General features: G+C 33.2%; 2 protein-coding genes across 4 annotated transcripts in view; one reads left to right on the plus strand and one right to left on the minus strand.

The window, feature by feature from the left end:
* The window catches only part of LOC125074999 (lysosome membrane protein 2-like), a 93,749-nt gene extending 85,453 nt beyond the window's left edge, over positions 1-8,296 (plus strand). Inside the window, exons 5-10 of one of the 2 annotated variants that reach the window (XM_047686528.1) lie at positions 3,640-3,840; positions 4,159-4,386; positions 4,524-4,638; positions 5,105-5,255; positions 5,817-5,958; positions 6,126-8,295. In XM_047686528.1, the coding sequence (XP_047542484.1) occupies positions 3,640-3,840; positions 4,159-4,386; positions 4,524-4,638; positions 5,105-5,255; positions 5,817-5,958; positions 6,126-6,815 (1,527 nt within the window). In that variant the 3' untranslated portion in view covers positions 6,816-8,295. Of the gene's footprint in view, positions 1-3,639; positions 3,841-4,158; positions 4,387-4,523; positions 4,639-5,104; positions 5,256-5,816; positions 5,959-6,125 lie in introns of both variants that reach the window. The other variant, XM_047686527.1, reaches the window with a different exon arrangement.
* A 2,134-nt stretch (positions 8,297-10,430) lies between these two features.
* LOC125074966 (fatty acyl-CoA reductase 1-like) lies at positions 10,431-27,233 on the minus strand. Of its 2 annotated transcripts, XM_047686453.1 has the most exons (14): positions 27,120-27,233; positions 24,934-25,032; positions 20,502-20,632; positions 19,551-19,638; positions 17,105-17,177; positions 16,667-16,757; positions 16,208-16,353; positions 15,877-15,986; positions 14,716-14,799; positions 13,824-13,932; positions 12,673-12,850; positions 11,894-11,964; positions 11,114-11,371; positions 10,431-10,569 (listed from the first exon to the last, which is right to left on the minus strand). In XM_047686453.1, the coding sequence occupies exons 2-14, from the start codon at positions 25,022-25,024 to the stop codon at positions 10,470-10,472; spliced, it is 1,530 nt and encodes a 509-aa protein (XP_047542409.1). In that variant the 5' UTR covers positions 25,025-25,032; positions 27,120-27,233; the 3' UTR covers positions 10,431-10,469. The 2 variants fall into 2 exon arrangements, with proteins under 2 accessions (XP_047542409.1, XP_047542410.1); XM_047686454.1 differs by lacking the exons at positions 24,934-25,032; positions 27,120-27,233 and adding an exon at positions 21,130-21,214.
* Between the last annotated feature and the right edge of the window lie 462 nt (positions 27,234-27,695).

Here is a 27,695-nt window from a genome sequence, read left to right on the forward strand (position 1 = left end):
GTAGAAAGTTACACTATTCCTTAGTACTGTAAAGTATAAATATTATTTGTATTTTTTTTTTCATTTTGTTTATTAATAAATTGCGCACGTCCGAAGCCGGGGCGGTCCCTAGTTGAATTATAAAAAGAAGTTGCGTGTACGCGAATGATCGGTTTTTCAATAGTTCTTAATTATAAATAAAATAATAATATTATTCATGCTAATAATAAAAATAGTTACTGTATAAATTATGACCGCATGGAATGGTGGCAAGAATGCTAGCAGCATTTCCCCGATGAATCGCAATTCAAAAAAACATTAGATACTTTTTTGTCCCATTTGCTGTCGAAACACTTCACCATTAAGGGGGTAAAACGGGAGTCGGAAATTTGTGTTTTATAATTTTCGGGCTTATAGGTTATAGTTGGTTATATACAAAAATTAAGGCCTTGATGTAAATAATTCTTATGTATGTAAATGTTTTATTTTTTTACATAAATATTAATAGTAAGATCATTCATTCACCGGTTCATTCACAAGTTGTGTTATCGTTTATGATATCGGTTTTATAATTTCACATTTCTAACTCTTTTTTTTTTTTTAATGAACTGTACTAGTTAAAATTTTAACACTCTTTTGGAACAATTTATAAATCAAAAATGAAATTACCGAAGTCACAATATGGTTCGCTTGAGATAGGACTAGTAGAAATTTCTAGGTTTTAATGCAGTAATTCTAGGATGATTACGTTATTTCTAGGAAATTGCTTGAAATGAATACTTAGACACGATTCTTATTGCGTTTTGCCTCATTCGTAATATTCAAACTAAATATCGTGCTAAATATAAACAAAGTTTTAGTGGTGATGGTGAATTCCAACAACACATATCAGTTCATCCTCCAACCACCAATACTTATCATTGTTGTGTCGTGTAGGGTGAAACAGTGTAATAACAATCTGGATTTACACTTGGAGCTGAGCTGAACTGCAAATATTCAGGTGCAAAATAAGGAAAAAAAAATCTTCACGTTATAAAAAATGTTTTTCTTAACTGAACTGAACTCAAAATAAGTTAAAAAGTTTTTTTTTTTTTTAATGTATTCCATGAGTTTTTACACAATTTCGAGGCGCAGGCTGTATGATCACCTACCTCAGGCTGTGAGAAACAACAGTCATAGTTATTATATGACTGATATACGACGGGTTCAAAGTTATGTTATGTAGTTTTTCTGCCTCAAAATATTGATGTTAGTGGAACACTAACGTGCAGAGCCATTTGCCCTCTGTCTAAACTCTTACAGATCTTATCAAAATAGCCGTGAACCAGAGAGATTGCTTACGCCTAAATTATTGTAATTTGTCTCCGAATTTGTTTAAGAGGACATCGTCATTTAAATAATACATTAATTTCGAAATATTGTCAGTCACCTACAGAATTAACTCAGTGTTTAAATTAACATTTACTTTGTATTGAGTGTTTTGCGTCAAGTTAATGTTGGGTAATGTTATTTTGCAACTCTATAACTAAATGTTAGATCTTGTAATGTTTATAACTTATTAGGGTTAAGTTGGGTTCAAAAGGTACTTAAAGGCGTTATACAAAATTATCTATAATTTACGTGCCTAATATTAGAGGTAATCTTTTATTCCACGATCCCAAATTATTGTGAAGGAAAACTTGCGTATGTGAATCTTACATACGCAGGTTCTGCTGCCAGATATGATGTGATCAGCATTGGATAATCTCCAACTCGTCACCTCCAGAGGAATTGCCGAGGTGTTCGACATTAACAACAAAATTGATTCTTCTTTTTGTACCAAACTTTGTATATCAGTCAGTAATTTGTGGTATATGAAACTGTTTTTTTTTCTTCTATGAATTAAATTATTAATGTTTATGAAGACCAGTTGGGCCATGCCTTGGGCCATACATTGGGACATGTAATACACAATACAAAAGAAAGTCCTAATAAAGAAAGAAAGAAAAGTTTGTTTAGGGCATGGCGCGACTGAAAAATTAAACATACCTAACGAAAAAGATAAATAAAAAAGTATACACTATTTAATCGTTGAAAAAAAAAACAACAATAATGAAAATGAATAACAAATAAAAGATATTTGATAAGCAATGACAGCAATCGTGTCTTAAGTAGGTGTACCATTCAGCTTCCAAGTTGGGTTCCCTTGGGGGGGTCTTTCAAAACCCAACGCTGATTATTTTCAATGGTTCCCTATGACGAGCTGTGATAATCTATGTTAAAATTTAATATTAATATTGAAACATTAAATAAACATAAAAAAATAACAATAGTAGTAGCAGTAATAATAGTAAAACGAAAAGCCTTCTTAAATTGCCGTTATTTTTTAGAAATAATTATTAATTGTCTGATTAAATGTCTACACATAAACCACCATCTGTTCAGAAAGAAACACTTCTGGCCTAAGAATAGCCCACAAAAAAGAACTAGTTTAAAGGCTTTTAGTTGCGCCGACAGGGCACAGATTATATCGCCAACGCCACGTACGATAGAGAAGACACGAAAGAGGTTGATCGGTACGGTTGAGGTAACAAACTCAATTAAATTGTTAAGACTGGCATAGAAGTAACAATTTCCTTGTTAATCCTTAACCTAGAACAACACAAACATTAAGGGTTAATTAAAATTAAATTAATTAATTAGGGCGAAATTAAAAATAATTGTTAGTACTCTAAACTATATATAATAAAATATATCATTCAATTGGACTATTTACAACTTTTATTATATTAATATATTTACACAAAAAAGAACAAAATTGACTAAACACAAACGTCAACAAACATTCAACATTTATAGGACGAGGGACTTTAGGAGGGTGAATGTCGTAAATGCGATGAAGAAGTTTAGGACAAAGGGTAGCGCAACCTTCGTTTAGGCCACATTCACACAGCGAGTGATCTCTTATCGTTGCTAGGTATGCATGAATGGCCGAGGCGTAACTGACAGACAGTGGAAGTGACCCTACGGTCAGCGCGCCTGTGAAATATTTATATCTCAAACAGTTTCAGCAGTGCGTTGACAGTTAGCCAATACGGATACAGATAAACAAATCTCCGGAATAACACTAGTACTGTCAAACAATAATTGCAAAATTCTACGCACGTTGCACTTATTTTGAAACAACGATACGCGTATGAGTATGTCAACATTTCAATGGCCGTTTCCTTCGTAATTTGATACTTTAATATATATTTCAAAATAACTCAATGTATATCCATATTATATGTTATGGGTATAGTTATTTTAGTTAATATGGATTTTTATTTAAATCAAATCAACTTTTAGATCTATAAATTGAGTCGCATTCAATTATTCGAACGCATTCCACAGTTCGAAATTCGAATTCAAATTCCTTTATATAGAAGAACTACTAGCTACTAATTGTCAAATTAAAAACTATAACCGGTTCGGAAAATAAAATTCCCTGAGACGAACTGTCAAAAGAAACGTTTTTTTTTTTCGGTAGAATCTACATTCCGAACCGGTGGTAGCCTTACTCGATATAGTTTGTTAAATGACGATTCAAAAGTACTTGTAAAAGCCCACTTGAATAAATTATATTTTGATTTATTGCTTGATTTTTTTTTTATATTATGCTAACAAAAGTTATTTTTCCAGTCCATCGCAAACGTGGTGTCTCAACAGAACTTCATGACACGTTTCGGTCTGAACAACCTTATAAGGATGACGAATAGTCAGCCGTTAGCAAAGATGACCGCCAAAGAATTCATGATGGGTTACAAGTCTGAATTGATGAGTATCGGCAACACTTTCCTGCCAGGGTGGATTTACTTCGACAAATTGGGTTTGATCGATCGGGTGAGTTTATTTTTGATAGCAATTATGCGAGATTTTGATTTTGCTATTGTTTTTAACGAGTTTTTATTTTAAAATCAAGAGAAAAGTAAAGGATAAATGTTAACTTAAAAAGAAACTCCCAAGGAAGGTTGATATTAAGAAAATTGCAAGAAAGTCTGCCCAATATTTTGTGTCCAAGTGAAAGAAGGACTAGCGAATGATGCTGACGAATTAAATATTTACATATTTTTTAAGGAGTAAATTAGACCCTTAATAGCCCACATGTAGACTAACTGTAGCCTACAAAAATAATTAAAATGAATATTCCAATTGTTTTAGATGTACGATTTCGATGGAGACTATGAGACCATTTTCACGGGTGAGAATGATATCTCTCTGTCTGGTCTAATCGATACCTACAGAGGTTCCACTGACCTCCCCCAATGGGATGGCAAACATTGTTCCAATGTTCAGTACGCTTCTGATGGTACCAAGTTCAAAGGAGCTGTTGCCAGGAACGAGACTATATTGTTCTACAGAAAGAGTCTCTGTCGGTCCGCGCCTTTGGTAAGTTATTATCCTTAAGTGACGATTGTTTATTAATAATTAACCCTCAGTTACAATTAAGCTGAGTTTTATTTTTGTAAGATAAAGCCGGATCGAAAAGATGGACCAGTAATATTAACGGTATTACCAATTTTTAGATTCCAGCTGAAGAAGGTACGAAGCACGGATTTAAGGCATACAAGTACGTGTTTCCAGAACACATGCTAGATAATGGTAAACATATTGAAGAGAACAAGTGCTTCTGTAGATATGGTAAGTTTAATAAGAAAAAGATTTTTCTGAAATCTTGGAATGACAGTGTTTACAACTTTTGTATCTATTGTGAATTATTTCCGAACTCATCAGATTTCCTGCCCCATTGAGATGAGAGTAAGGAAATTAAGATAGTGCCTCGTTTTGAGTCACACGATCCTTGACCAAGACTAAATTTGCATTATAAAGATTTTATATGTTTTGAAAGCGTTCATCTAAGAAACTACTCGATTTGATTGATTCTGTTTTCGCACCTAGTTCTTGAATAGTAAAGGGTAATATTATTACTTCACGCTACGACAAAGTGCGACTCTAAAGTCTACCGGTAAATTTTAACCTTGGCTGTATAAAACTGAAATAATTAGTCCTTATTTGAATGCGCGTAAAACATGCAGTATAATGACTACAACAAATTACATCTTCGAAACTTTTAAACTATCACTAAATATCTACAATTACTTTTTAGGTAAATGTCTCCCAGAAGGGTTAATCGACGTCACCGATTGCTACTACGGATTTCCCATCGCACTATCCTACCCCCACTTCTATAAGGGAGAAGATATCCTTTTCAGCAAGGTGGAGGGGCTGACTCCTAATAAGGAACAGCATGAGACGAGGTAATTATTTGGGGCCCTAAGATTTATTGTTAATTTATATGTTTTATGTATGGTTATAAAAAATGGAAGTTTGTTTACCTTTTAAATGACATCCGGTTGTTTAATTGGTGGTCGGAGTTCGTTCAAGCCCGTCTGGGTAGGTACCACCCACTCATCATATACCGCCAAGCAGCAATGTCTTTGAAAGGTGAGGGAGCCAATGTTACTACAGTCACAAGAGATATAACATCTTAACTCCCAAGTTTGTTGGCGCATTGGTGATCTAAGGAATGGTTAATTTTTCTTATAGTGCTAAAGTCTGTGGGTGGTAGCGACCACTTACCACCAGGCGGCTAATTTGACCTTCAACCTATCTATATTATAAAGATAAAATAAAATTTAAAATGTAGGATCTACAAAATGTAAGATTCTCTTGTTAACTTTATTCTATTTTCTTTTGTTCCAACTAAATAAACGTGGTTTGAAATTAATAGTATATAATATTAAATTAATAGTATATAATATTAATAGTATATAATTATTTCCGTTGTTATTTGAGATTAAAGGTATACTTTCTTTCAGATTCTGGATTCAACCCGACTCAGGATTACCTTTAGACATCACTTCTAAATTCCAAATCAATATGGCACTCGGTGATATATCTCTTATTGAAAATACAGCCAGATTTGCCAACATGCATCTTCCTTTACTGTGGTTTGATATTGTAAGTATCTTAATTCTTGATCTATAGTTTATTCTAACAGTAGAACTAGATAAAGTTGTGCCAAATATTTTCCAAAAAAATAGTCCCAAAATTCTGACGTTAGATAAATATATTTAGCAATTAAATTTATCATGACTCCTTATAAATTAATACCATTACTCTTGCAGACAATGTCTTCGCTCCCGTCTTCAATGGAACAGAAATTCAAATTCTACCTAAATATTTTTCCTCTGGTAGAACAAGTCTTAATGTACCTTAGCTTCGTCGCTGGGACAATATTAATCCTCGTCACAACATACATCCTAACATTCGAAATAATGTTCAAATCTTTCGGCGAAAAGAAACATAGCAACATAAATATTCGTAGAAATATTTGGATGAACAGAGACAAAAAATCCAAAGGCAAAGCGAATGAGAAAGATGGCATATATGTACCGTGTGATGTACCATTATCAGATACAGATTCAGATCTAAAATTCGAAGAAGCAAGACCGACGTTTATAAAGAGCCACAGCGACAGAATCAAAGAATTCGGTCACAAACTAAGTGATAGAGTTTACGATTCCGTTGAAAACGTCAGAGGTATGTTCGACGATCTGACACACGTTCGAAGCGATAGAAAGAACTCGTTGATACCTCCCGAGGAATCACAGGAAGGTAATAATGAAGCTTACAAAAGCGATTCAGGGGAAAGTGACAAAGAATATGATAAATACCGAGAGATCAAGCGGACGGATAGCGATGACGATTCTAAGTACCTTGAAGTTGTTGATGATGGCAGCGAATTTGATGAATCATATAACGAAGACAGAAGTAAACACAGCAATAAAAACGAATTGTACATTCATATAAATTGAAAGGTAATACTTACCGTCATGGTTTAACCAACTCATTGAAATCAGTAACTGTTTAGACTGGTTTAAGTGCCAAGGATTATTTTAATGATTGCGTTATATTATTATTAAACTTCTTGCCTCGAAACGGACATAGACTTGAAATTATAAAAAAAAACGTTAAGTTTTTGAAAGCCTTCAATCAAGTCTGCCTCCCGATATGATTAATATTTAAGAACTCCTAGAAGAAGTCCTCCCGACAGTGAAAACGGCCTCGTATGTACCGAGAGTGTATTCTGCCGAGATTACTTCATATTATTTATTCCTTTAATTAAGTTATTTTTTTTAATGCAATATACAAAACCAGCGATTTTATATTTGATAACTTTTTACCATTATATCTTAGAATATACATTTATGAAATTAATTCTATTAAGGTGGAATCAGACGGTTCATTTTTTGTTCATTTTCGTGTTTCATTTTGCATCTTTCACTCAAAGTGACACGTCTAAACACAAAGTGAAACAAAAGTGCCGAATGAATTCATTAGTGAACTGAGCCAACGACGTTGGATCGATGCATTCGGCATCGTTCATTCCCACTCCGAATGAACGAAAAATGAACAGTCCGAACACAAAGTGAACGTTCACTTGGATTTGGCCATTTTGTCTCGAACGCATTTTTCTTAATCTTTTTTTAGCTCCTTGATCAAATGATCACAAATTAAACTTATTCCAAGAGACACGACTTCATTCGACGCCATATTGAAAGAAACTACGAATGAATGTTCTTTTTTACGTCATTCCCGCTAAGCCGTGTGAACATGGAATGAAATAAAAATGAATCATTCACTCAAAAAAACATTTACTCGAATAAACCGTCTGACACCACCTTTAATAAATATTTCCATTTTTAAAATTTGACGTTTGAAATTGTACGTTAAGGTAAGTTTAAATTAATCAACGATTTTTACATCGGTGACTGTGTTAAACAGATTTACGATTATTTTTTAAATTATTAAGGATCAGATATTTCTTGTTGTAAACTTTTGATTTATCTGTATTTGAAGAACAAAACTGCTTGTAGTAAACTGTTTACATTTCGAAATTAAAAACAATTTCTAATTTTATCTTATTCTAGATTTAATGGTTAATTGTAAGTCATAATTAAGTACAATTATTGAATAAATAATTTTATAACATATTCAATGTGGTAAGTTCTATCGGAAAATGCTCAAAAAAATATACGCTTTTTTTGTGTTAATTGTAATTAAATAATAAATAATTTTATTTACAATTCCAATGTTCCACAAACTGTAATGTGATATGGTTTTGAAATAGAACACCTTTTCAAATATTTATTTGAAACTTACCTGCAATGAACATAGTTCAAAAACTTACCTTACGAATTATGATCGTTACCTTAAAAGAGAATCGAGATATTTAAATATACATAAATAAGTATTAGCCATATAAAGATTTAAATAGATTTTTTGAAAAGGTGTTTTTATTTCTTGATGTAATTGTTAATTATATTTTAAATAATTATAATATTATAATAATAATAAGGAGGAGCTCAACTCATGTTGTGATATAAGTTTATTATTTGTATAATTTTTTAATAAATAATGTTTGAAATTAATCATTTGTACTCTCTTATCGGTAGTCGGTTAACTACTTACTGTATTTTGAGAATATATTGAAAAACATAATTTTTTGTGTTTCATTTTTATGATGAAGGTCAGTGATCTGATGGTAAGTGGTCCCCACCCCGTAGATATTGAGCTATAAGAAATAATAACAATTCACTAAGATGTTATGACCGTTATGCCTGTAATTACACTGGCCCACTCACCCTGCAAACCAGAATAGTACAAAGTGTTGCTGTTTTGTGCTAAAATAAATATCTTGACAAAAAACAACATTTTAAAACCACGTTAAAACCTCAACGTATAGTAATACGGAATTATAATGTAATGTTTAAGATATATGTTAAACAATAAACTAAAACTATATTATATATATAAATATATAATGTACGAACACTTGAACCGGTTCTGACTGTAAATAACAAGATGATTAATTAACTATCATTAAAACCTTAAAAAATAATTCGTAAGTATATCCTTTCTTTATGCAATAAAGGCGAAAGTTTTTATGTATGGATTTTTGTGACTCTTTGACGCAAAAACTACTGAATTGATTTGAATGAAACTTTACAATAATATAGCTTACACGTCAGAATAACACATAGACTATAATTGATTATGATATTGTGTGAATGATATTTCAAAAATCAAAATCAATATTTTCTTTATTCAATTAGGCTCATCAAAGGCTTAATTTTAAAGCTACCGGTTCGGTAAGTACATTCTATCGAAAGATCCGGCAGTAGAAACGCAGTAGTTACTCTTAAACCACCATTTAAATTACAGAGTATGTCAGTAAACAACACTTATTTTTTTATATACTCTGCTTAGAACTCAATAAATACCAAATCCACGCTTCACAACCAACCCCTAAAACGCGAACGAAGCTGGTGAACTAGTAAAACGTATGATTAAAAATATGAATACGCAAGCACCAAAAAAAACTGTAAAATATTTAAAAACTACACGAACAAAAACATTCATCACTGATACAATAATTAATATTTGTAATTCTTAAAAAAAAATATATGCAACTTGAGGTAAAATAAATAATACGAATTAATAATTGAATACGATAAAAAACGGTGGCGATGAAAACAGGAAAACTATTCACAAAACAAATTTATGATACATGTACATACATGTACAAATTATTACATTATATTTCTTCATAAGATATTTACGTACATGTAAATATCTTGTAAAAGCCCACTAATATAATCATACATAATCCTTTAAAAAATATATAAAATATTTTAGAAACACTTTGACCTTGAAATAGTGTAGAAACCATAATTATAAATATTAAACTTATTGCCTCCACTGGTGACAGGAGGGCTGGTTCGATTTGTGCCCTGAGGATCGGAATTGCGTTTCAACGGGGAAGTGCCGCTTGCATTCTTGTCACCATTCCATGCAATCATGATTTGTACAGTAATTATTTTTTAATTTTTATTTTTATGCAGTTTTGTATGTTGTTTGTTGACCTTCATGTTAATAAAACAATTTACAATAAGATATAACACTTAAGCATTATTATTACTTCAATAGAAATACAAATATCTATTACTGCCTTTACTCGCGCGTAATTTACCTATAGCACACAAAACGTTATCCCTCATTTTACGCCCTAGAGGGGTCAATTAAAAATGTAGCCTGTTTCCTTCCCCGGGTCTCTAACATAACAAAATTCATCTAAATCAATTCAGCGATTTAAATTTGAAGAGAGTCGAGAGGTAACAGCCAGAATTTCTTTCACATTAACAATATTAGTATAGATTAATTATAATAATAATTCATTGTTTCTTCTTAACCGTAAACCCCAATTTGTTATTAGTCTTAAATTTCTTACCCCGGATTTTAATTCTTCCGGAATTTGTAACCTCATGAGTCTACTGATGAGTTAGTCAAAAATACTAACATTTGATAAATGATTGCTTTATAAATACTTTAGAAATAAAAGACATTATTTTTTATTTTTTTATCAAATATATTTAAATAAGAGAAAACATTAAAATAATAAATATATACTAGGACATGAAAAGATTTTTAATGAAATTCGTGTTTATTAACCACCAGAATATCAGCCCGTAGAAAATGAATTTCAGCAGCTTGTCCAAAATCTGGACCCTGGAAATAAGACACAAATTAACACCTTTCTCACTCTTTGATCCTAGTTTTTTTTTAGGTTAATAATAACGTTTTACTAATTAATCAAACTATTCCTTTAGTATTTAATTGATCGTCAGATGGAGTTACTTTTGAATTTTTTGGTTTAATACGCCACCTATATACCTTTATATAAAAATTGGTACTGTAAGAAATATTAACCATTTCCTTCATTATCAATGCGCCACCTTTGGAACATAAGATGTTCTATCCTTTTAGTTACACTGGGTCTCACCCTTCCTCACCCTTCAAAGCGAAACATAAGAGATAAAGTTTACCAAAATTATTACACAGACAGTTCAACCTATGTGAATTGTCTAAGACCTTATCTCCTATTTAAGAGGTGAGGAGCTTACTTTACTAAGCTGTTCTAATGTGGATATTTTTCGCGATCAACTGGCTAGACCTTCCAACAAACTAAACAAAACATACGTAATTTTTGCCATCGTTTCACAATTCACAGTACCGTAAAATTGGGTAACCCCCATCAATTTACTACTGTTACCTTTGATGATGTATCATCGCTTTAGGTAGATTCTCATCTTTTTCTTTTAATAAATATTTCCTGCCAGCCGCGCAACCTTGCTTAAAGAATTCATATTTATCAATGTTTTCGATTTCGTAATAAAATTCCTCGAGGTCCTCTTGTTTGATCTTCGATCGGAGATATATTAAATTCGTGTTGCTGAATGTCCACTGCTGAAGTAAAAAGTACTGGAGAGCGAGGTTCGATACGTAAACGCGTCGTTGGATTTTTAACAACCTGAAATAAATGTACGAATATATATTAAATACCTCAGACAAAGCGGGCTTTGCTACAGACAAAGAACCTACAATTGGTATTCATGCAGGATATGTGAATAAATTTTGATACCTCGTTGCTCTTACATCTAGATATTATTTAATCAAGTAGGCTTATAGAAGCACATTTGTATCGTGGAATGTCATGTCACAATATCAAATTAAATGTTTTTGAAGTCCAAATCGGAGCAATAAAGTTTTTTTGAATTTTCTGACGAAAAATGGTCTCTAGCAGTCGAGAGTTGGAAGAACTGCACGTTTACCTGGGTTCCCACGTTAATTTGGTTTGTTCGGACTTGATCGTGATTAGTCTAACTACAGAACCAAGGGACATAAATTATAGTTCCAATGATTGGTTGTGTATTGAAGGGATGGTCATCCGCCAAGTTTTAAAAAAAGTTCTTATACCCGATATTTATATATGTATATATGTTATCTATTAATTGGTATGGAATGACAGATATTTTACATTATATAAACTCACATAGGTTTCTTTCCGAATAACGTGAGTAAAAGATCAACGAATGTAGCCGGTATCGTGTGCAAAGCCATTACCTGAAAAAATAAACAAATCCTACAATATACACGTCATCATTGTTTATAACCTATTCCAACCACGAGAGGAGTAACAAATAAGCAACTTTGACATTGAATTGACACTATATAATTGGTGGAGATCATAATTAATCTTTTATTATAAATAACTCGCGAGGATTCGCGAATACATGGCGATTCAAATGTAGGTACAGTTGTTATAAGAACTTTGGAAATTAAATTATAGTTGACATAAATTTGGTGTAATTGTGTTGTGGTATAAATAAAGGTACATTAATCAGGAACTATTTGTTGAACCATTAACAAATCGCATGAATTAAAAGGTTTGTTTACACGAACCTCTTATTTTATCGTAATGGGCTATAAGTAAAAAAATCTTCGCCTAGTGGTCGAAATTCAGAAAGTCAAGGAACATTTACCATTTTGGACGTCTCGAGCATTTTTCTCTCTCGTCTGGTACTCCTTGGTAAACGAAAACATCGTGAGGAAACCTACATTTTCCGAATGAAAACATGCAACATATCTATAGACATGCATCGGAACAGCGTGGTAGAAAAATCTCCAAATGCCCAAACAAAGAAGAACCCTGAACCCAACAATGAAATATTTACAGGCTTTATGAGGATGAAATTTGGAATAGAGGTACCGTATAACCTGATCACATAGGGTAACCAACATCTAAACCCCCACTCCAAACCCACTACTTACATAAATGTTAAACATAAATAATGACTTAGTAACGGTCACGTTGTAGGTCCATATCATATTGTCAAGAGGTACAGCTTCGACTATTTCTTTGCCAATATCAACGAGCTCCTGCAATGTTATGTTCTTAAGTTTTCCAGCACAGCTGTTGTATATTGGTATATCGTCTGTAGGGCTTAACCTGGAATACAAAGGTTTAATTTATGTCGTTATATTTAAGGCAATAAAAAGAAGGGACGATCTAGAACCAGATGGGCAGATGTAATTGTAAAAACCGCTCCTAATATGGTTGGAAAAAATCACGGATAGAGACTATATCTCTGGAGGCCTCTGCCCTTAACTAAGAGGGTTTGATGTATTGTTATTATTTTTCTTAACTTATGTACAACAAAATTAAACTATAAAATATGTATTTAAATTGATTTAGTAAATAACATATATATTTGTTATGTTATTGAATGCAATTATTACTATTGATTGTGACTGTGATTAATTGATAATCTTAATTATTTTAATGAATTTTTCCTTATTGCAAATGGCATGATATATAAAGACTTTTTTATTTTATTATATTTTAGTATTTATTAACTTATATTGTCTTATGTGCTATTTTTAAATTATGTAATTTAAAAAATAGTTTCCGCAAGAGAAGAACGCCTGTTGCACTTTATGGTACATTTGTAGATCCTTATGTGTGTTTTAGTTTTGTTATCTATACTAATATTATTAACCCTACCCCCTCCTAAGAGGTTTGAAAAAAATACTTGTACAGTAATAAGTTGGGTCGGGTTTTTTGGAAAGATTATGAGCATTTGTAACATCTCGCTACCTTTTATATACCATTTTACATCGGCTTTTTCTATGTTTAGTTAAACAATGATGTGTGTTTTTCTTTCAAATGTCAAATGAACGATGAGAGAAAGAGAGAAAATACATTTAAGTTAAACCCGCTAACGTTATAAGTGATGATTATGTTTAATATGCGCCCACTACATTAATGACAGTCTAACCCCTGTATATGAATGTATTAAAAGGTACCAATTCTTAGAATATAAAAAGCTTTTGTTACTGTTATGTTCCACGAGCTCCATCTGGGTTTTATCGTATAGTCTTAGGATATAGTGTTATAGAACTTATTCAAAAGCAACACTTACGCTTTTGTTCCTCTAATCCACGAGGCTACGATACAGGATCTGATAGTGAAATCAACTGGCACGTAATCCATGATCATATCAGGGCTTGAATAAAGTGTACGGAGTATTCCTATAATTAAAATATTTATACATCAATAAAAAATGATGATGTGGTCCTGACCGATTACGGTCACTGCAGTCAATTCCAAGGGACGCAGGGCAGATTACGCAAACACAGATACACTCTCTATTCCTTTACTGTCATAACTCGAAGGGACGGCAAATCGGAGACGTCTGGAAAGAGTTCAGGCACAGGACGAAAGGCTTTACGTGCTTTCCGAAACACGGAAGTGTACAAACTTCCAATTCTCAGACTCGGGACTTTTACTGAGTATTTTTTGACTAAAAAACCCAATAACTTTTTGTCGGCCTGAACTAAGGTTTTAACCCAGAAGCTCTGGATCTTTGACCTTGTATATAGCCACTAGACCGACGAGGCAGAGAGAAAAACAAAGACGGCTGCTATTTTCAATGCTGACTAGCCAACAATGCATTAGATTTCATATTTAATAAGCTTACTTTGTTAAGCTTTGGAAGCTCATCTGAGTGGGTACCACCCACTCATCACATATTCTATCGCAAAAACGCAGTGCCAGTTTTCTTAACTATTTCAAAATAAAAAAGCTATCTCATTTTTCCCCAAGAATGGTCGCCATCGCTAAAATCTGTCAGGACTTCAGGAGGAGGAAACACGAGAGACATAACATTTCAGATCTTTTGTCTGTGCGTATATGCAGTTCTATTTACTTATTTCATCGCTGAAAGAATTCATGACTGACGGATTCGTGATCGAATAGCGAATTAACTTTGAAATGGCAACGGCGCATACGACTTTTTTTCAGAAACTATTTACCTTTACCACATCCCACTAATATTCCAGTCGGACCATTGAAGTTGTCGATCCATCCAGGAAATGGATCCTTATAGCTTGATATCACTGAAATAATATTAAACAAGATAATTAACAGTATACGAATTGGAGAAAACTGGTTTTAGCAGAATTTATGGAATTAGCTGGTGGTTGGCGCCATACGTGCAGATGGTATCTATATATGCGTTTGACACGCCAACAATTTGATTGCCATGTGTATCTTTGGAAACACATCATGTTGACCCCTCACCTCATGAGAGGTGAGGGGTCTTTTCTTATGTCCTTGGAAAAATGCTTTACGCGTTTCCCCCGCATGAAGTAGGGTTATGTGGGATTCCTATCGTGCCTTTTGGGTTATGTGTATGATTTTAGATTCGAAAGTTTACTCATCATCATGATCAGCCTGTGTCATTCCACTGCTGGACGTAGGCTGAGGACGTAGGCACCCAAATTTTACATTTTGAAGAAAAAATATTTTCGGATTATCAATCAACGTGTTTACTTTGTGGGTTTAGTTAAGCGTGTTAATACAAAAACTTAGTCTTTCGAGTCCATCGGATTGAGTTGGAATTTATTAAACTACGCAAAAACCAGACATCATATAAAAACACATATCCTTAATAATATCTGTACAATGATTAAGAACATCAATTAATCATCCAAGACTTTATCTTTACAATATTTTATGAGAATTGTACGTAAAAAAATACCAATTGAAAAACTATACCGAATTACCCAAAATAACGAAAAAAAAAACGATAGGCATTTTGGAGCTAGCGGTAGTAACCGTTGCTTTAATTGTATATTATGTAACATTAAATAACAGTTACAATAAAATAAATAACGCTCGAGAACAATTGAACGACAAGAAATAAAACAGTTATTAATATCCCTTGTGAATTAAAAGAATAAAAAAAATAAGTTTGATGATTATTATTAAAAAAACGTATATAACATAGAAAGAAACACAGAGTAATAGAAAGAGAGGGAAAGATCATCTGGAGGGTACATAACGCCTTACCTGATATCCAGCCAGTTCGCTCTACTAAAAATCGCGTAAAATAAATTATTTCAAAGACATATATAATTCATTAATGATAATTTATTAATAAATTAAGGTAAGTTGATCAAGACGAAACTTACCTATCGAAGGCCTGATTATTACAATAGGTAACTTTCCTTTGTATTCGTAAACAACATGTTCCGCTAACTGTTTGGTAAATACGTAAGTATTCGGTAATTCCCCGATATATCTAGAAGAAAAGCATGATTTATGGTCAGGGAGTTGGTTGGCATATCTGTATACGACTTGTTAAATTGTCGCAATGAGTTTAATTTCGAACTTCGATTTCCTCGCGATGTCCACCGTACCATACTATATAAAATGTTATTTACAAGTTGAGATATATTACAAAATACAACTGAAAATATATAGTAAGATGTATAAGTATTTAAAGCAAACAAAAAGTCTTACTTAGGGGTCAAAACTTGTAAGGTATGATCGTCCAATTCCTCGCAAACTTGGAGCATTTCACGCCAGTCGACGTGTGGAGGATATATCACTTCTTCAATGGGGTCTCGATTTGTGTTCGAATAGGCGGTGGAGACATGAATGAGACACTTAAAAAAAACAATGTATATTGTATATATTATATATGTTCCACTGGTAGCCAAAAACTCCCCTTAAGAAGAATACAATCTGTTAAGTTTACATGGGTAACCCACTGAACCGATTTTGATATAAATTTATATGAAGACTAGTTTTCGCATTTCGCTCGCTTGTGAGAGGGTTATCGACAGGTGTTAAAAAATCCTTTATTCTTACTTGAAGTTCAAACTAGCTTTATACCGAATTTCATCAAATTCGATTCAGTGGTTCGGCCATGAAAGAACGACAGACAGGCAGAGGCTATTTATCATGTCTAAAACTCACCTCTAAATTACGAACTTCCATCGCTAATTCGATAACTTCTTTAGTAGCGAGCAAGTTAAGCTTTGTAGCTTTTTTTAATGAATCGTCAAATCTGGAATACAATATCAGTGTTATCGTTTAGATATAAATAAATATTGTTGAGGTATAAACATTGCCGATCTATTACTTGGCTGTTGGCAAATGGGCAATGGTCCATACCAACCATCCATAGACAATAGCACTGTGGGAAATATTAACCATCCCTGCGTCAAAATAGTCAAATAATGTAATCAAGGTCCTTCGTGACCTTCCATCTTAATCAATATGTATTTTCTTTATTATAGACACAATAGACTTAATATTTTATTTTGAAGTTGGCAACACATTTATCACATGTCAATGTCAGTTTAGCGGCAAATTTTTTAATCTGTTTTCATATTAAAAAAAAAAAACATTTACCTGACACTGGCAGCTGCATGAAATATAATGTGTGTTCTATTAACGATTAACGTTCTATCTTCGTCTGATATACCTGAAAAAAAAAAGTAAAAATATATTACAATAGCGAAAAAAAATACAAATAATAAAATATATAATAGCAAAGTCACACGTACACATGGACAGTCAGAGTGTGAAAACCTTCGTCTTTTTCAAATTGATTCCTTTATCAAGTCGTAAACTCTTAGTACATTTTGAAACTAAAGCATTAAACAGAGAACTGCACATAAAATTAAACTAACATAGTCTGATAACTAGGTTCAAAATAGTGTACATTGCGACGCAATATGTCAAACTCAATCGGTAAAGCAGATTATCGTGAACACGAAAATAGACCTTAAGGTGACGAACCTTTTCTTACCCCGACTGTCCATCAAGCATGTGTTTGTATTTACATTTATATGTAAAGACTTAAACACAAATAAAAGAGATGTGTCATGACACCCAATTAAAATGAAGTCGCCATATTTTATGCATTAAATAACAAACACAGTGAGAAAAATATCAATTGACAAAAAAAAATTGTTATTAGAATACTGTGTAAATTGAATAATTTTATATAAAATAGAAAAAGAAAGAGTGGATGAGATCTCCTGGAGCAGATATAATGCATTTTGCTTACGTGACGACTTCTTCCAGTTCTACTCTAAGCCTAAAATCTAACAAATAACTAAAAAGATTGTACAGATGATAAAAGTCGAAAGATGAAAGAAGTTTTGAAGGAGCCATTTATCCTACCACTGGTAACACTGATATGATATGGGATCTTAAGAAAAAAGTTAATTTAAAAAAGTTTTTTGTGTCAAATATTTTAATAATGATTCGCTTTATATATATATATATAATTATATATATATGCCGCGTGGCTGCTGCTGCTGGTACGTCCCTGATCGGCGTCAGGGCGGACCATGTGAGTTGCCTCGTTGGCTAGGAGGGAGTGGGAGGGCTTGCTACTCGAGCCTCCCAGGTGTTTTACACCGGCGGTCAGCGGCGGAGCCTACCATTTTATCCGTCGCAGGGCGTCAGCTTCGTTGACGCCCAGCCTCCAGTGGCGGACTCGGGGGAGTTCGCCACATTCCCGCGTGGAGGATGAGGGGGAAGGCGTACACTAGGCGCGCTTTCCATGAATATTCAGCCGCCTTTCGGCGGCTGCCGCTGGTGGGGTCGCGGTTGCATGCCCTTGGCGATCCCGTGGCCTCACCAGTCGGCGGCATGGTGGAAACCCGAGGATGGTATTAGTGGGTAGGACAGGGCATTAGCACTAGCGTGCCCTGGCACGGGGCATTAGTTCCCGGTTGAGTCCCACATACCCGTCCCGGTCCCCCGACCGGGCGGCATGCGTAAATTTAAATGAATGACAACCGCACACCTATTCCGTAAGTAATAGACACTAATTTCAGAATACGATCGTGATATGTCAGAAAGCAATTTGACATTTATTATAATGATTTTAACATTAAGGTGCCATTCATTTATTACGTAAGACGATTTAGGGGGGCAGAGGGGGGTCGACCATGACTTATGTTTTCTTACAAGGGGGTGGGAAGGAGGTTCGATAGTTCTTACGTAAGACCAAAAAAAATATTTGAAAAAACGCGGAAACTCGCGCGATTGCTGAGGTTCGCTCGGATGCGTACCTTTAGAACCTTTGAAATTACAAATAAACACATTTAAAAAAGTTGTTACTTTGAAAAATAAACAGTTAAATAAACCAAACGTGTATTCATTTTCTCCTTTAGATTTTTACTTAATAAATATTAGTAATAACGGCTAGTTCTTATTTTTTCTTATATTAGGGGGGGAGTGGTCAAAAAAAGGTAAAAAATAGTGTTGAATGTTTGTGTTTAGGCTACTTTATAATCTTTTATGTAAATACATTGAGCGTAATAAAAATAAGGTGTAAATATTTTTGTGATTCTTCTTATATGTTATCTTAATAATAATTTATGTTAAACTTTTTATTATTTTTCAAACGCCGTCGTGTCTTCTCCGACGCACGACATTGGCGAAATAATCTGTGCCCAGATTGGCACAAATAAAAGCCAAAATAAAAAAAAAACATCATAAGGATACACGCGTCAAAACAATTTCTCTTAAATTAGCTCCGCGAACTAGACGGTTAACTATTTTTTTATTTGTTTAAAATAATATCTAAATACTATTGAACAATGTCGAACGGTGAACGAACAGTTGAAATATTAAAAAATAAACATAATATATAAATACTGCAAGAAAAAATAATCATTCCTCGAATCACCAATGCGCCATCAACATTGAAAACTAAGACGTTATGTCCCTTGTGCTGTAGTTATACTGGCTCACTTACCATTAAAACCGGCACACAACAATACTGAGTACTATTGTTTGGCGGTAGAATATCTGATGAATGTGACTGTTGACTACTTACCTAATCCAGTTTCCGAAATGTCTCCAGCAATGAAAAATACTTTAGACTGGAACACGCCAGGCTTCTCTTTGCGGAGGCGATCAAAACACTGAAAATAAGGATTTTAAATGAACATAAAATTATTAATTTACTTCATAAGTAATAAGCCGCAGTGGCTTCGCGCGGGCACAATTTATTAATAAACAAAACGATATGATATAATATACCCTACAGCACTCAGGAATAATAAAGCTATCTACGAGTGATTTACTTTTCAGAATTGTATCATTAGTTCTGGTGATTACCCCCTACATACAAACAAACAGATCAATAGAATAAAAGCCGAACGCCTAGCCTTCAGCAAGGCGAGAAAAAAAATGGGCCGAAAAAGTCTGGCCTAACTTATAATATTAGTATACGTTGTTTAACTCTATCTCTCTGTCTGTCTTCATAGATTAGTCACTGAAAGAAGGAGACAACATTGTTAAATTAAACGCCCATAAAAAGTAACAGCAATGTTCCACTGCTGAGCCAAGGCATCCCCATTTTGTATGGTTTGGATCTTATTCTATAAAGTTGCCTCAATTTTTATGGCATAAATGGGCGGACTGGCAAATGTACTACCTAATGGTAAGCGGTTATCAATGCACAAAGATTATGGTACTGTAATAAATACCAATCACTTCTCATATTATCAACGCGCAACTAACCTTGGGAACTAAGATCTTATGTCTTGTATCTGTAGTTGCGATGCTCACTTAGTCTTCAAGCCGGAACACAATAACACTTAGTACTGCTGTTTGGCAGTCGAATATCTGATGTGTGTGTGTGAGTGCGGTTAGATACAAATATGGACGATTTTCATACAACAAATTATAGTTTCCCTCGTGATGTTTTCCTTACTTATTACGGTCAGTCTCTGTTCTCGTGTGCAAATTATTGTCAAAAATAAGGTAGATGATAAAAACTTACATTGGATCTATATATTGCTGATAATCTTTCTTCTGGAGTGACATTTTTCTTGCTTCTAAGAAGCAAATATATTCTGTCTAAGTCCGCACACGAATAGAGCAATTTTTCAATCAAGACTTTACCCATAAAACCTGTAAACAAGTAAATTAAATTTATTATCAAATCTATGACATATTTATGGTGATGATTATAAGGAATTGACCAGGAGCTCTCTCTACATCCTGACTTTTATTGGCCCGAGAAACATCAGGCAGAGAACCAAGAGTTTTACTTTGTGATAGGACTAGAAAACCGTCTGGGTACCAACCACTGACCATATATTCTACCGTCAAACAACAATACTTAGTATTGTTGTGTTCAGGTTTGAAGGGTAAGTGACCCAGTGTATCCGACACAAGGGGCATAAAATCTTAGTTCCCAAGGTTGTTGGTGCAATGGTCATATAAGAAATGTTTAACACTTCTTTAATATCTATGAGCGTTGGTGACTCAAAACGATGAGGTCCGATTTATATTATTGCAAGGAATCTCATAGTATTAGTGTATGTTTGAGTTAGCCTGTAGATGTATAAACAATGTTAATCATGTTTTTAATTTAAATTTCACCAAGTAATGTATTCATTACGTACCATTGCATATGTAGAATTAAAAAAATAAAAACACAGTATGTTAGAACAATCGCTATGACACGTAGCAACGTTGTAACATTTTACGTTTTATATATGACGGCGCATGGTGCGCCATCTTGTTTATTCTTATTGGTTAGAAAAGAGTGTCAATGAGAGTTGAACGGCGCTCTAGTGAAGCGTCGCGTCGATGGTAGCGCGGCAGCCATCTTGGATCGACAGTTACATTCAAGATTTCCCGCGCACCACGTTTGCGACGAATCGCTAATTTCCAACATTATCTTTATTCTTTTGTAATAGATTCAGTGACTTATGCGTGTTTTTGTAAATGATTTATTAACGAATCGCTATTGATGACTATTGTGAATACATCTGTGTAATTGATTTGTTTAATTAAAAACTTACTGAATTTGTGGATCGTCCATATATAAAATCGTTTGAATATACGCCCACTTATCTTCAACAATCCCGATATTGCTAATAAAATGTCTATATATATTAAAAGATCGATAATTTCATGAGATCGTTTTCTACTGAACAGTTACCAAAGGCACAATAATAATTCCAGAATTATACAGGACTTTGACCTTAATGATATTAATGTATTTAAATAAGATCATACAAAATCGAAGTATTCAATATGTATGGGGAAGTGCTGATCGTAAAGGTCCTAATAAATATTCATGGTATGCAGTAATTAAATTATTTATCAAACAGATTTTCTTTTCTATAGAGGACTTTCTCCTGAGGGTTAATTCTACTATTTTATAGCATAAATCATACGTTCCCGATTGTATTCCAATTCATCTTTGACTAACACAAAAATGAACCTCAACTTCAACGTTCCAAAGTTCATTTTGCGCTGCTACTGGCGTGACTCTTAGTTTAAACTAAGCGTCTAACTACTAACTAAGTAGTAGTAGTACATTTTTCTGCCTCGCACAACCACTCTGTGGAACCAGCTTTCGCCAGCGGTTTTTCCGAGCCGATACGACTTGGGAACCTTCAAAAAAAGAGCGTACTCCTTCTTAAAAGGCCGGCAACGCACCTGCAACCCCCCTGATGTTGCAGATGTCCATGAACGGTGATAGTCAGTTTGCCCCCTATAACATAAAAAAAGCATCTCTAGACTGTTGACTTCAGTCTTCAAAGCTAGCTAGACTAACGAAACGTGGTATGAGATTTATCCTTTCAAGTTTGATGATCTATCTAATGAATCAATCATTTCCGTAGTCATATGTTTTATTAATAATTAAACTACCCGACCCGACTTGACACAAAAGAGTCTACGAAATACTTTTACATTGAAGCATTAACATACAAAGAAAGATTCTTGTTTTTTTTTATTTGGGACCTTCTCGGGCGAACATTCAAATGAATGGTATAGCATAGAGGACAATTATACAAATATGAATATTTATTTAAATATATTGTACGATATTGTTTAATAATCATTAACATCATTTATTTAAAAATTTAAATCATTTGTAAAAATATATATATTATTTAATACATGATTATATAGATGATAAAAGAGCGTGGAGCTAATACTTATTGACTTCCATATAATTTATTATATTCATATATAACTGTATTTAACTAAAATAACTTTGTATTTTATATGTTGTAAAAGAGTACTCTAAATACTCAGTTTGAAACGGTGGTATCCACACTTAATATTGTTTGTATAATGACGATTCAAAGGTGCTTATAAAGGCCTACTTGAGAAAAGAATATTTTGATTTTGATTTTATATTTATTTTTAGTAGTCCCAATAGAGGACAACTTATTTTGCCAATGTGACGTAGGATAGATAGATACGAAGAAGATTGACCGGTGACTGCACTGTTCAATTTTCTACTTTGTTAGAGAGTTCAAAATCAATTAAGTCTTAAAGAAAATTTAGGATTTTTTTTTTAATCCTGAACGCAAACATAATATATTGAAACAAATTAAATGTCCCTTGTTGTCTTTAGAAGGGGGACCACAACAGCTCCCCATTCTAGAACAAGGATTATCCTCTATTTATGAAGATACTCCTACTTTTAGAAAACAAGTTCTGGTAAAAAGTTCTCTTTATTATGCACCAATAAACTTAGAAATAACATACAGACCAGAAAGTTATACACAAGAGACGGCTTTATCACTGAGACAGCGATCTTTTCCAGTGAACTTTGAAGTAGAAAGTACCAAAAGAAAGAATTTAAAGGAATAGAGATTTTCAGAAACAAAAGTTTAGATCAAAAAATTTACAGTAGCAGCGCAAAATGAACTTTATAACGTTAACTTTACTTTATTAGTACTTGCCTAAGTGATGATGCAGCCAATCTCAAGACCAACTAACTACGCAGGACATATTTTCGTTCACAAATGTGTGTGCAAAAACAGCTGCACTCTTTACACACTTACTCTCATAATCCGTTGTGAGGCAGGCAAAGAACCAACGGTTTTACGCGCTTTCCAGGGCACGAGAATTTACACACTTCCAACTACCAGACTTTATGGGTTATTGAGATTTTTTCCACGGAAAAACCTCATTGTTATCGGCCCAACCTGAGGTTGGAACCCACAACAATAAATCATTAGACTTTCGTTGGTTTATAGTTAATTAACATTTAAGTTACTCATGGCCTAAAATTAAAGATTTAAAACAAAGAAGATTTGGCTGAACATGGTCACCCAGACCACCATTCACCATTGGTCACCATTGGTGTTTTAGTAAAACAAATCCTATCGTTCACAATATATTACACGACGAAGCGTAATTCAAATGATAGTTTATTAATTATATACTAAGACTACTTAGACTACTAAGAAAACTTAAGACGTGAACGAAACTAACAGAACGAGAACGTTTTTAGGTAATGGTATATACAAATGTAATAATGGACTTAATTAATCAATAAATAATAAAAAAACATTATTATTCATTAAACTTTTATTACAATTACTTTAAAAAACCGACTGGATATCGGTTCAGGTTTCATCCACAGGACTTGAACACTAACCATGAATAACAGCATTGTAAATCTGTTTATTTGAAAAGAGCAACTATGCGAGATTCTTGCCGTTTCTATTCGCTGGAGGCTGATTTCCAAAACGGTGGTAGTGTTTAAATATTGACGATTCAAAAACGCTAAATTGTAAAGTTTTCTTGAATAAAATACATTTGATTTGATAAGAACGAACCATTAAATAAAAACACTTTCGAATTAAAATATTATATTAAGCTTAGGGCTGATGCCCTCAAGGGAAAGGATCGGTAACGTTTGACCCTAGTGAAATCACTTCTTACGCTGGCAATGACAAAATTATTCTTGAAGTGCTAATACATATTACTCTATCTTAATATAGGAGAAGGTCAGGAATGTGACCATTTGAAATCTAAGCATCCAAAATTGTAGACATTTTATATAAAACCTGTTCAAACAATAGGACTTAATATTATATATCATCGGTCAAAGTCTTGAATAATATATGAGGTAATTAATATTTACACGCAAATAAATGGCATTTCAATTATCGGCAAAGTTGATATCAGAAATTTGGAAGTAAAATTTAAATTAACAGAAGTAGTCGAGTCGTATCGTGTGTTGATAAAGTCATAAACGTACACAATCATTAAGTATTTATTTAAAAAAATAGCACACTTATTAGCAAATCGCGTGGAGTAATAGCATGTTTGTTTAAATACACTCCTTCGATTGGAATAGATTTACGTACTATATAATTATTTAGGAAAATTTTAGGTGTTGAAAATCTAATAATTTCTCCTAATAAATAAGCAACTGTAAGTAATTTACTCACCCGATCCACCAGTAATGAATATCGTTTTTCCTTTATAATATTCTGGAATATTCGGAACGTCTTCCAAATCTCTGTCTTCCAGAAACGTCATGATTGGAGCTGGAAAGGAATTTCAAACATAAGTAAACATTGTAATGTTAAAATTTATGTCTTCTTTCTGAATGTTTCTTATACTAGATGGTCACATAGCCGACTAATTTGAATTACTCTAACGCATTTAAGTGCCACAATTACATATGGAAACCAAGCAAATGAGAAAAGTATTCAAAGGAGGCTCAAAACCAGGTAAGCAACTTGACATTTAAATCGGTCAAATACTACGGATTTTCACTGTTTGTCTGTTTCGACTTGAAGACAATTTTTCAGCATACCAGATATTAAGAGACTAAGTATTAGCGACCGTTGTTTCGGACACTCAGAAATGGACGGATCTAGATCGTCTCTATAATCCTCGAATTTTCCAAGAAATCATCACCTGATACAGTGGAAATTAGAACAGCTCCAAATGAACCAACTATAAAGCAAGATAATCAATAGCATGTGAGTTACGACGTATATTTATATAATTAGAAATGGGGTAGGCGAACCTCAAATTATGGAGCGGTGAAATTTTAAGCTATGAGACTCAATGTAAATGAAAATCATCTGAACTCTTCGTAAAATGGCAATTAATCACATAACAAATATGCTCCATATGCTACCATATATATGAGCATTACATCACCAATGTGCTACCAACCTTGGGAACTAAGATGTTATGTCCCTTGTGCCTGTGATTACATTGGCTCACTCACCCTTCTAACCAGAACACAACAATACAGAGATATTTGGAGGTAGAATATCTGATGAGTGCGTGGTACCTACCGAAACGGTCTTGCACAAAGCCTATCACCAAGTGACAGAAAATATGACAGAATTAAGCCGATAGCATGTCAGGAGAAATTAAAACCTCCTACTAATTGGAAATAACCTATTTTTTCCTGAAATAAAAATATCACCTCCATCACACTAATGTCTCTCTTAAAATTTTTTGGGTCTCAGATCTTTTTATTTCCAGATATGAACACAGTATATATTTTTATAATTATTGATATCAACAAACTAATGTCACAATTTTATCACAAATTTCTTCATAAATTCTAAGGTTTTTAATAGTATTCGACTGAAGGTGAATTTCTGGCTGAAGTTGAAACCGAAATGATTTAATATTTGGTCTAAGTTAGTAAACCTAAGAAATTCAGTTAAAAATTGGCTAAAAGCGTGCCAAATAATGTTTTTTAACTTTATGGCAGCCGAGATGGCCTAGTGATTTTTTATTTTAGTGATTAGGCTTTTTTATACCTAGCACCTGACTACCAACCCCTAAAACGAATCGCCGCGAGCGCCTAATTCATAAGAAAAACTCACATTAAACTTACAACAAATAAAACTAAAATGTATCCATAGTGTATTTACATATTACTATGTAATTCCCAATATGGAATAATGTTTAATGTTTAAATGCTATTTACATTAAAAGTAGATTAAAACATACCTTGGCAATGAAATCGCCTTCAGGGCATTTCAAGAGAACTTAGTTATTTATTTTATTGTAAAGTATCCGTTACAAATACTTTTTAGACGAGATCAAGAAAAAAATATGTTAATCGCACAGGTGACACGCAATCAAATAAATGCCTCAAAATTTCCGAATTCTTGACTATTATCTAAAAATGGCAATCCAAAAAAGACTTGATTCCATCATGGATAAACTTGGAACACCTACCATAATCCCACTAAGACTCCTCCAAATAAAACAACTGGCGAAAATCGATAAAAAAGACGTGTGAGAAAGGAAATCTTAATCCAGAAATTTCGATTTTGACGCCGATACAAAAACAAACATTCCAAACTCAATGAATTTTATTAGAATTTACTAAAGATACACTAAAAAAAAACACTCTGAAAAAAAGTCGAGTTTTGTTAATTTAAAAACGAAAGTGTTTTCAATTCGTCTGTATACAATATACAGCTACAATTTTATTCTTAAACGTTAAGTTCAGAATAAACCAAGTCGGTTGCACCACAATTTAATTAGTACGACATTGTTAAGGTTTTATTCGAAGCCTTTCTTTGATATCAATTTTAAATTTAGAATTAAAATATTTCACATATACTGTTATTAACAATTATTGTAACTAACTTACTTTACGTAAAACAATACGTTACGAACACAAGTAACTTCCTCAAATATAAACAACGGACTGAATTTTATTAAATTACAATCATTATTAAATGCTTTTTACTATTGAATATGGTTCGGCTTCATTAGTATGTAACAAAACGACGCATTCAAATTAAATTCGGAGCTCATTATATTATTTTAAACTAGTCAACGTTTATTGTTTTCGAAAAGAACGACCTAATTTTCATTTAAAAGAAAGGATGACTGGCAAATGTGCCACCTGGTGTCAACTGGTGACCGCAGTCATAAAACATTCAGTTAGTAAACATTGGCAACTCTAACCAGTAATTACTGGCTCACCAGTATAGATTAGCTGGCGGTAAAAAATCAGATTATTGAATTTAGTCTACTGTCGTATACCCGTTTTCCAGACATTCCAGACAGTAATACTACGTAATATTTATAGAGAGAATAGCCAGTGGAAGGAAATAAACAAGCCTTAAATTTACATATTCCACGCCATTTCCTTATAACTCTATATCATTATGAACTACGAACAGTTTTTATTAATACATATTTATTTAAATATAACAATATA

This window comes from Vanessa atalanta, chromosome 29, assembly GCF_905147765.1.
Source record: "Vanessa atalanta chromosome 29, ilVanAtal1.2, whole genome shotgun sequence".
In the NCBI taxonomy this organism is placed as follows: domain Eukaryota; kingdom Metazoa; phylum Arthropoda; class Insecta; order Lepidoptera; family Nymphalidae; genus Vanessa; species Vanessa atalanta.

Coding starts and splice junctions, on each gene's coding strand:
- LOC125074966 (XM_047686453.1), bottom strand. CDS start 25,024: ATGACGTTTCTGGAAGACAGAGATTTGGAAGACGTTCCGAATATTCCA. Junction 15,987..16,207: donor TTACAAGTTTTGACCCCTAA/GTAAGACTTTTT, acceptor CTTTTCTTCTAG/ATATATCGGGGAATTACCGA. Junction 11,372..11,893: donor TTATTCGGAAAGAAACCTAT/GTGAGTTTATAT, acceptor CATTTATTTCAG/GTTGTTAAAAATCCAACGAC.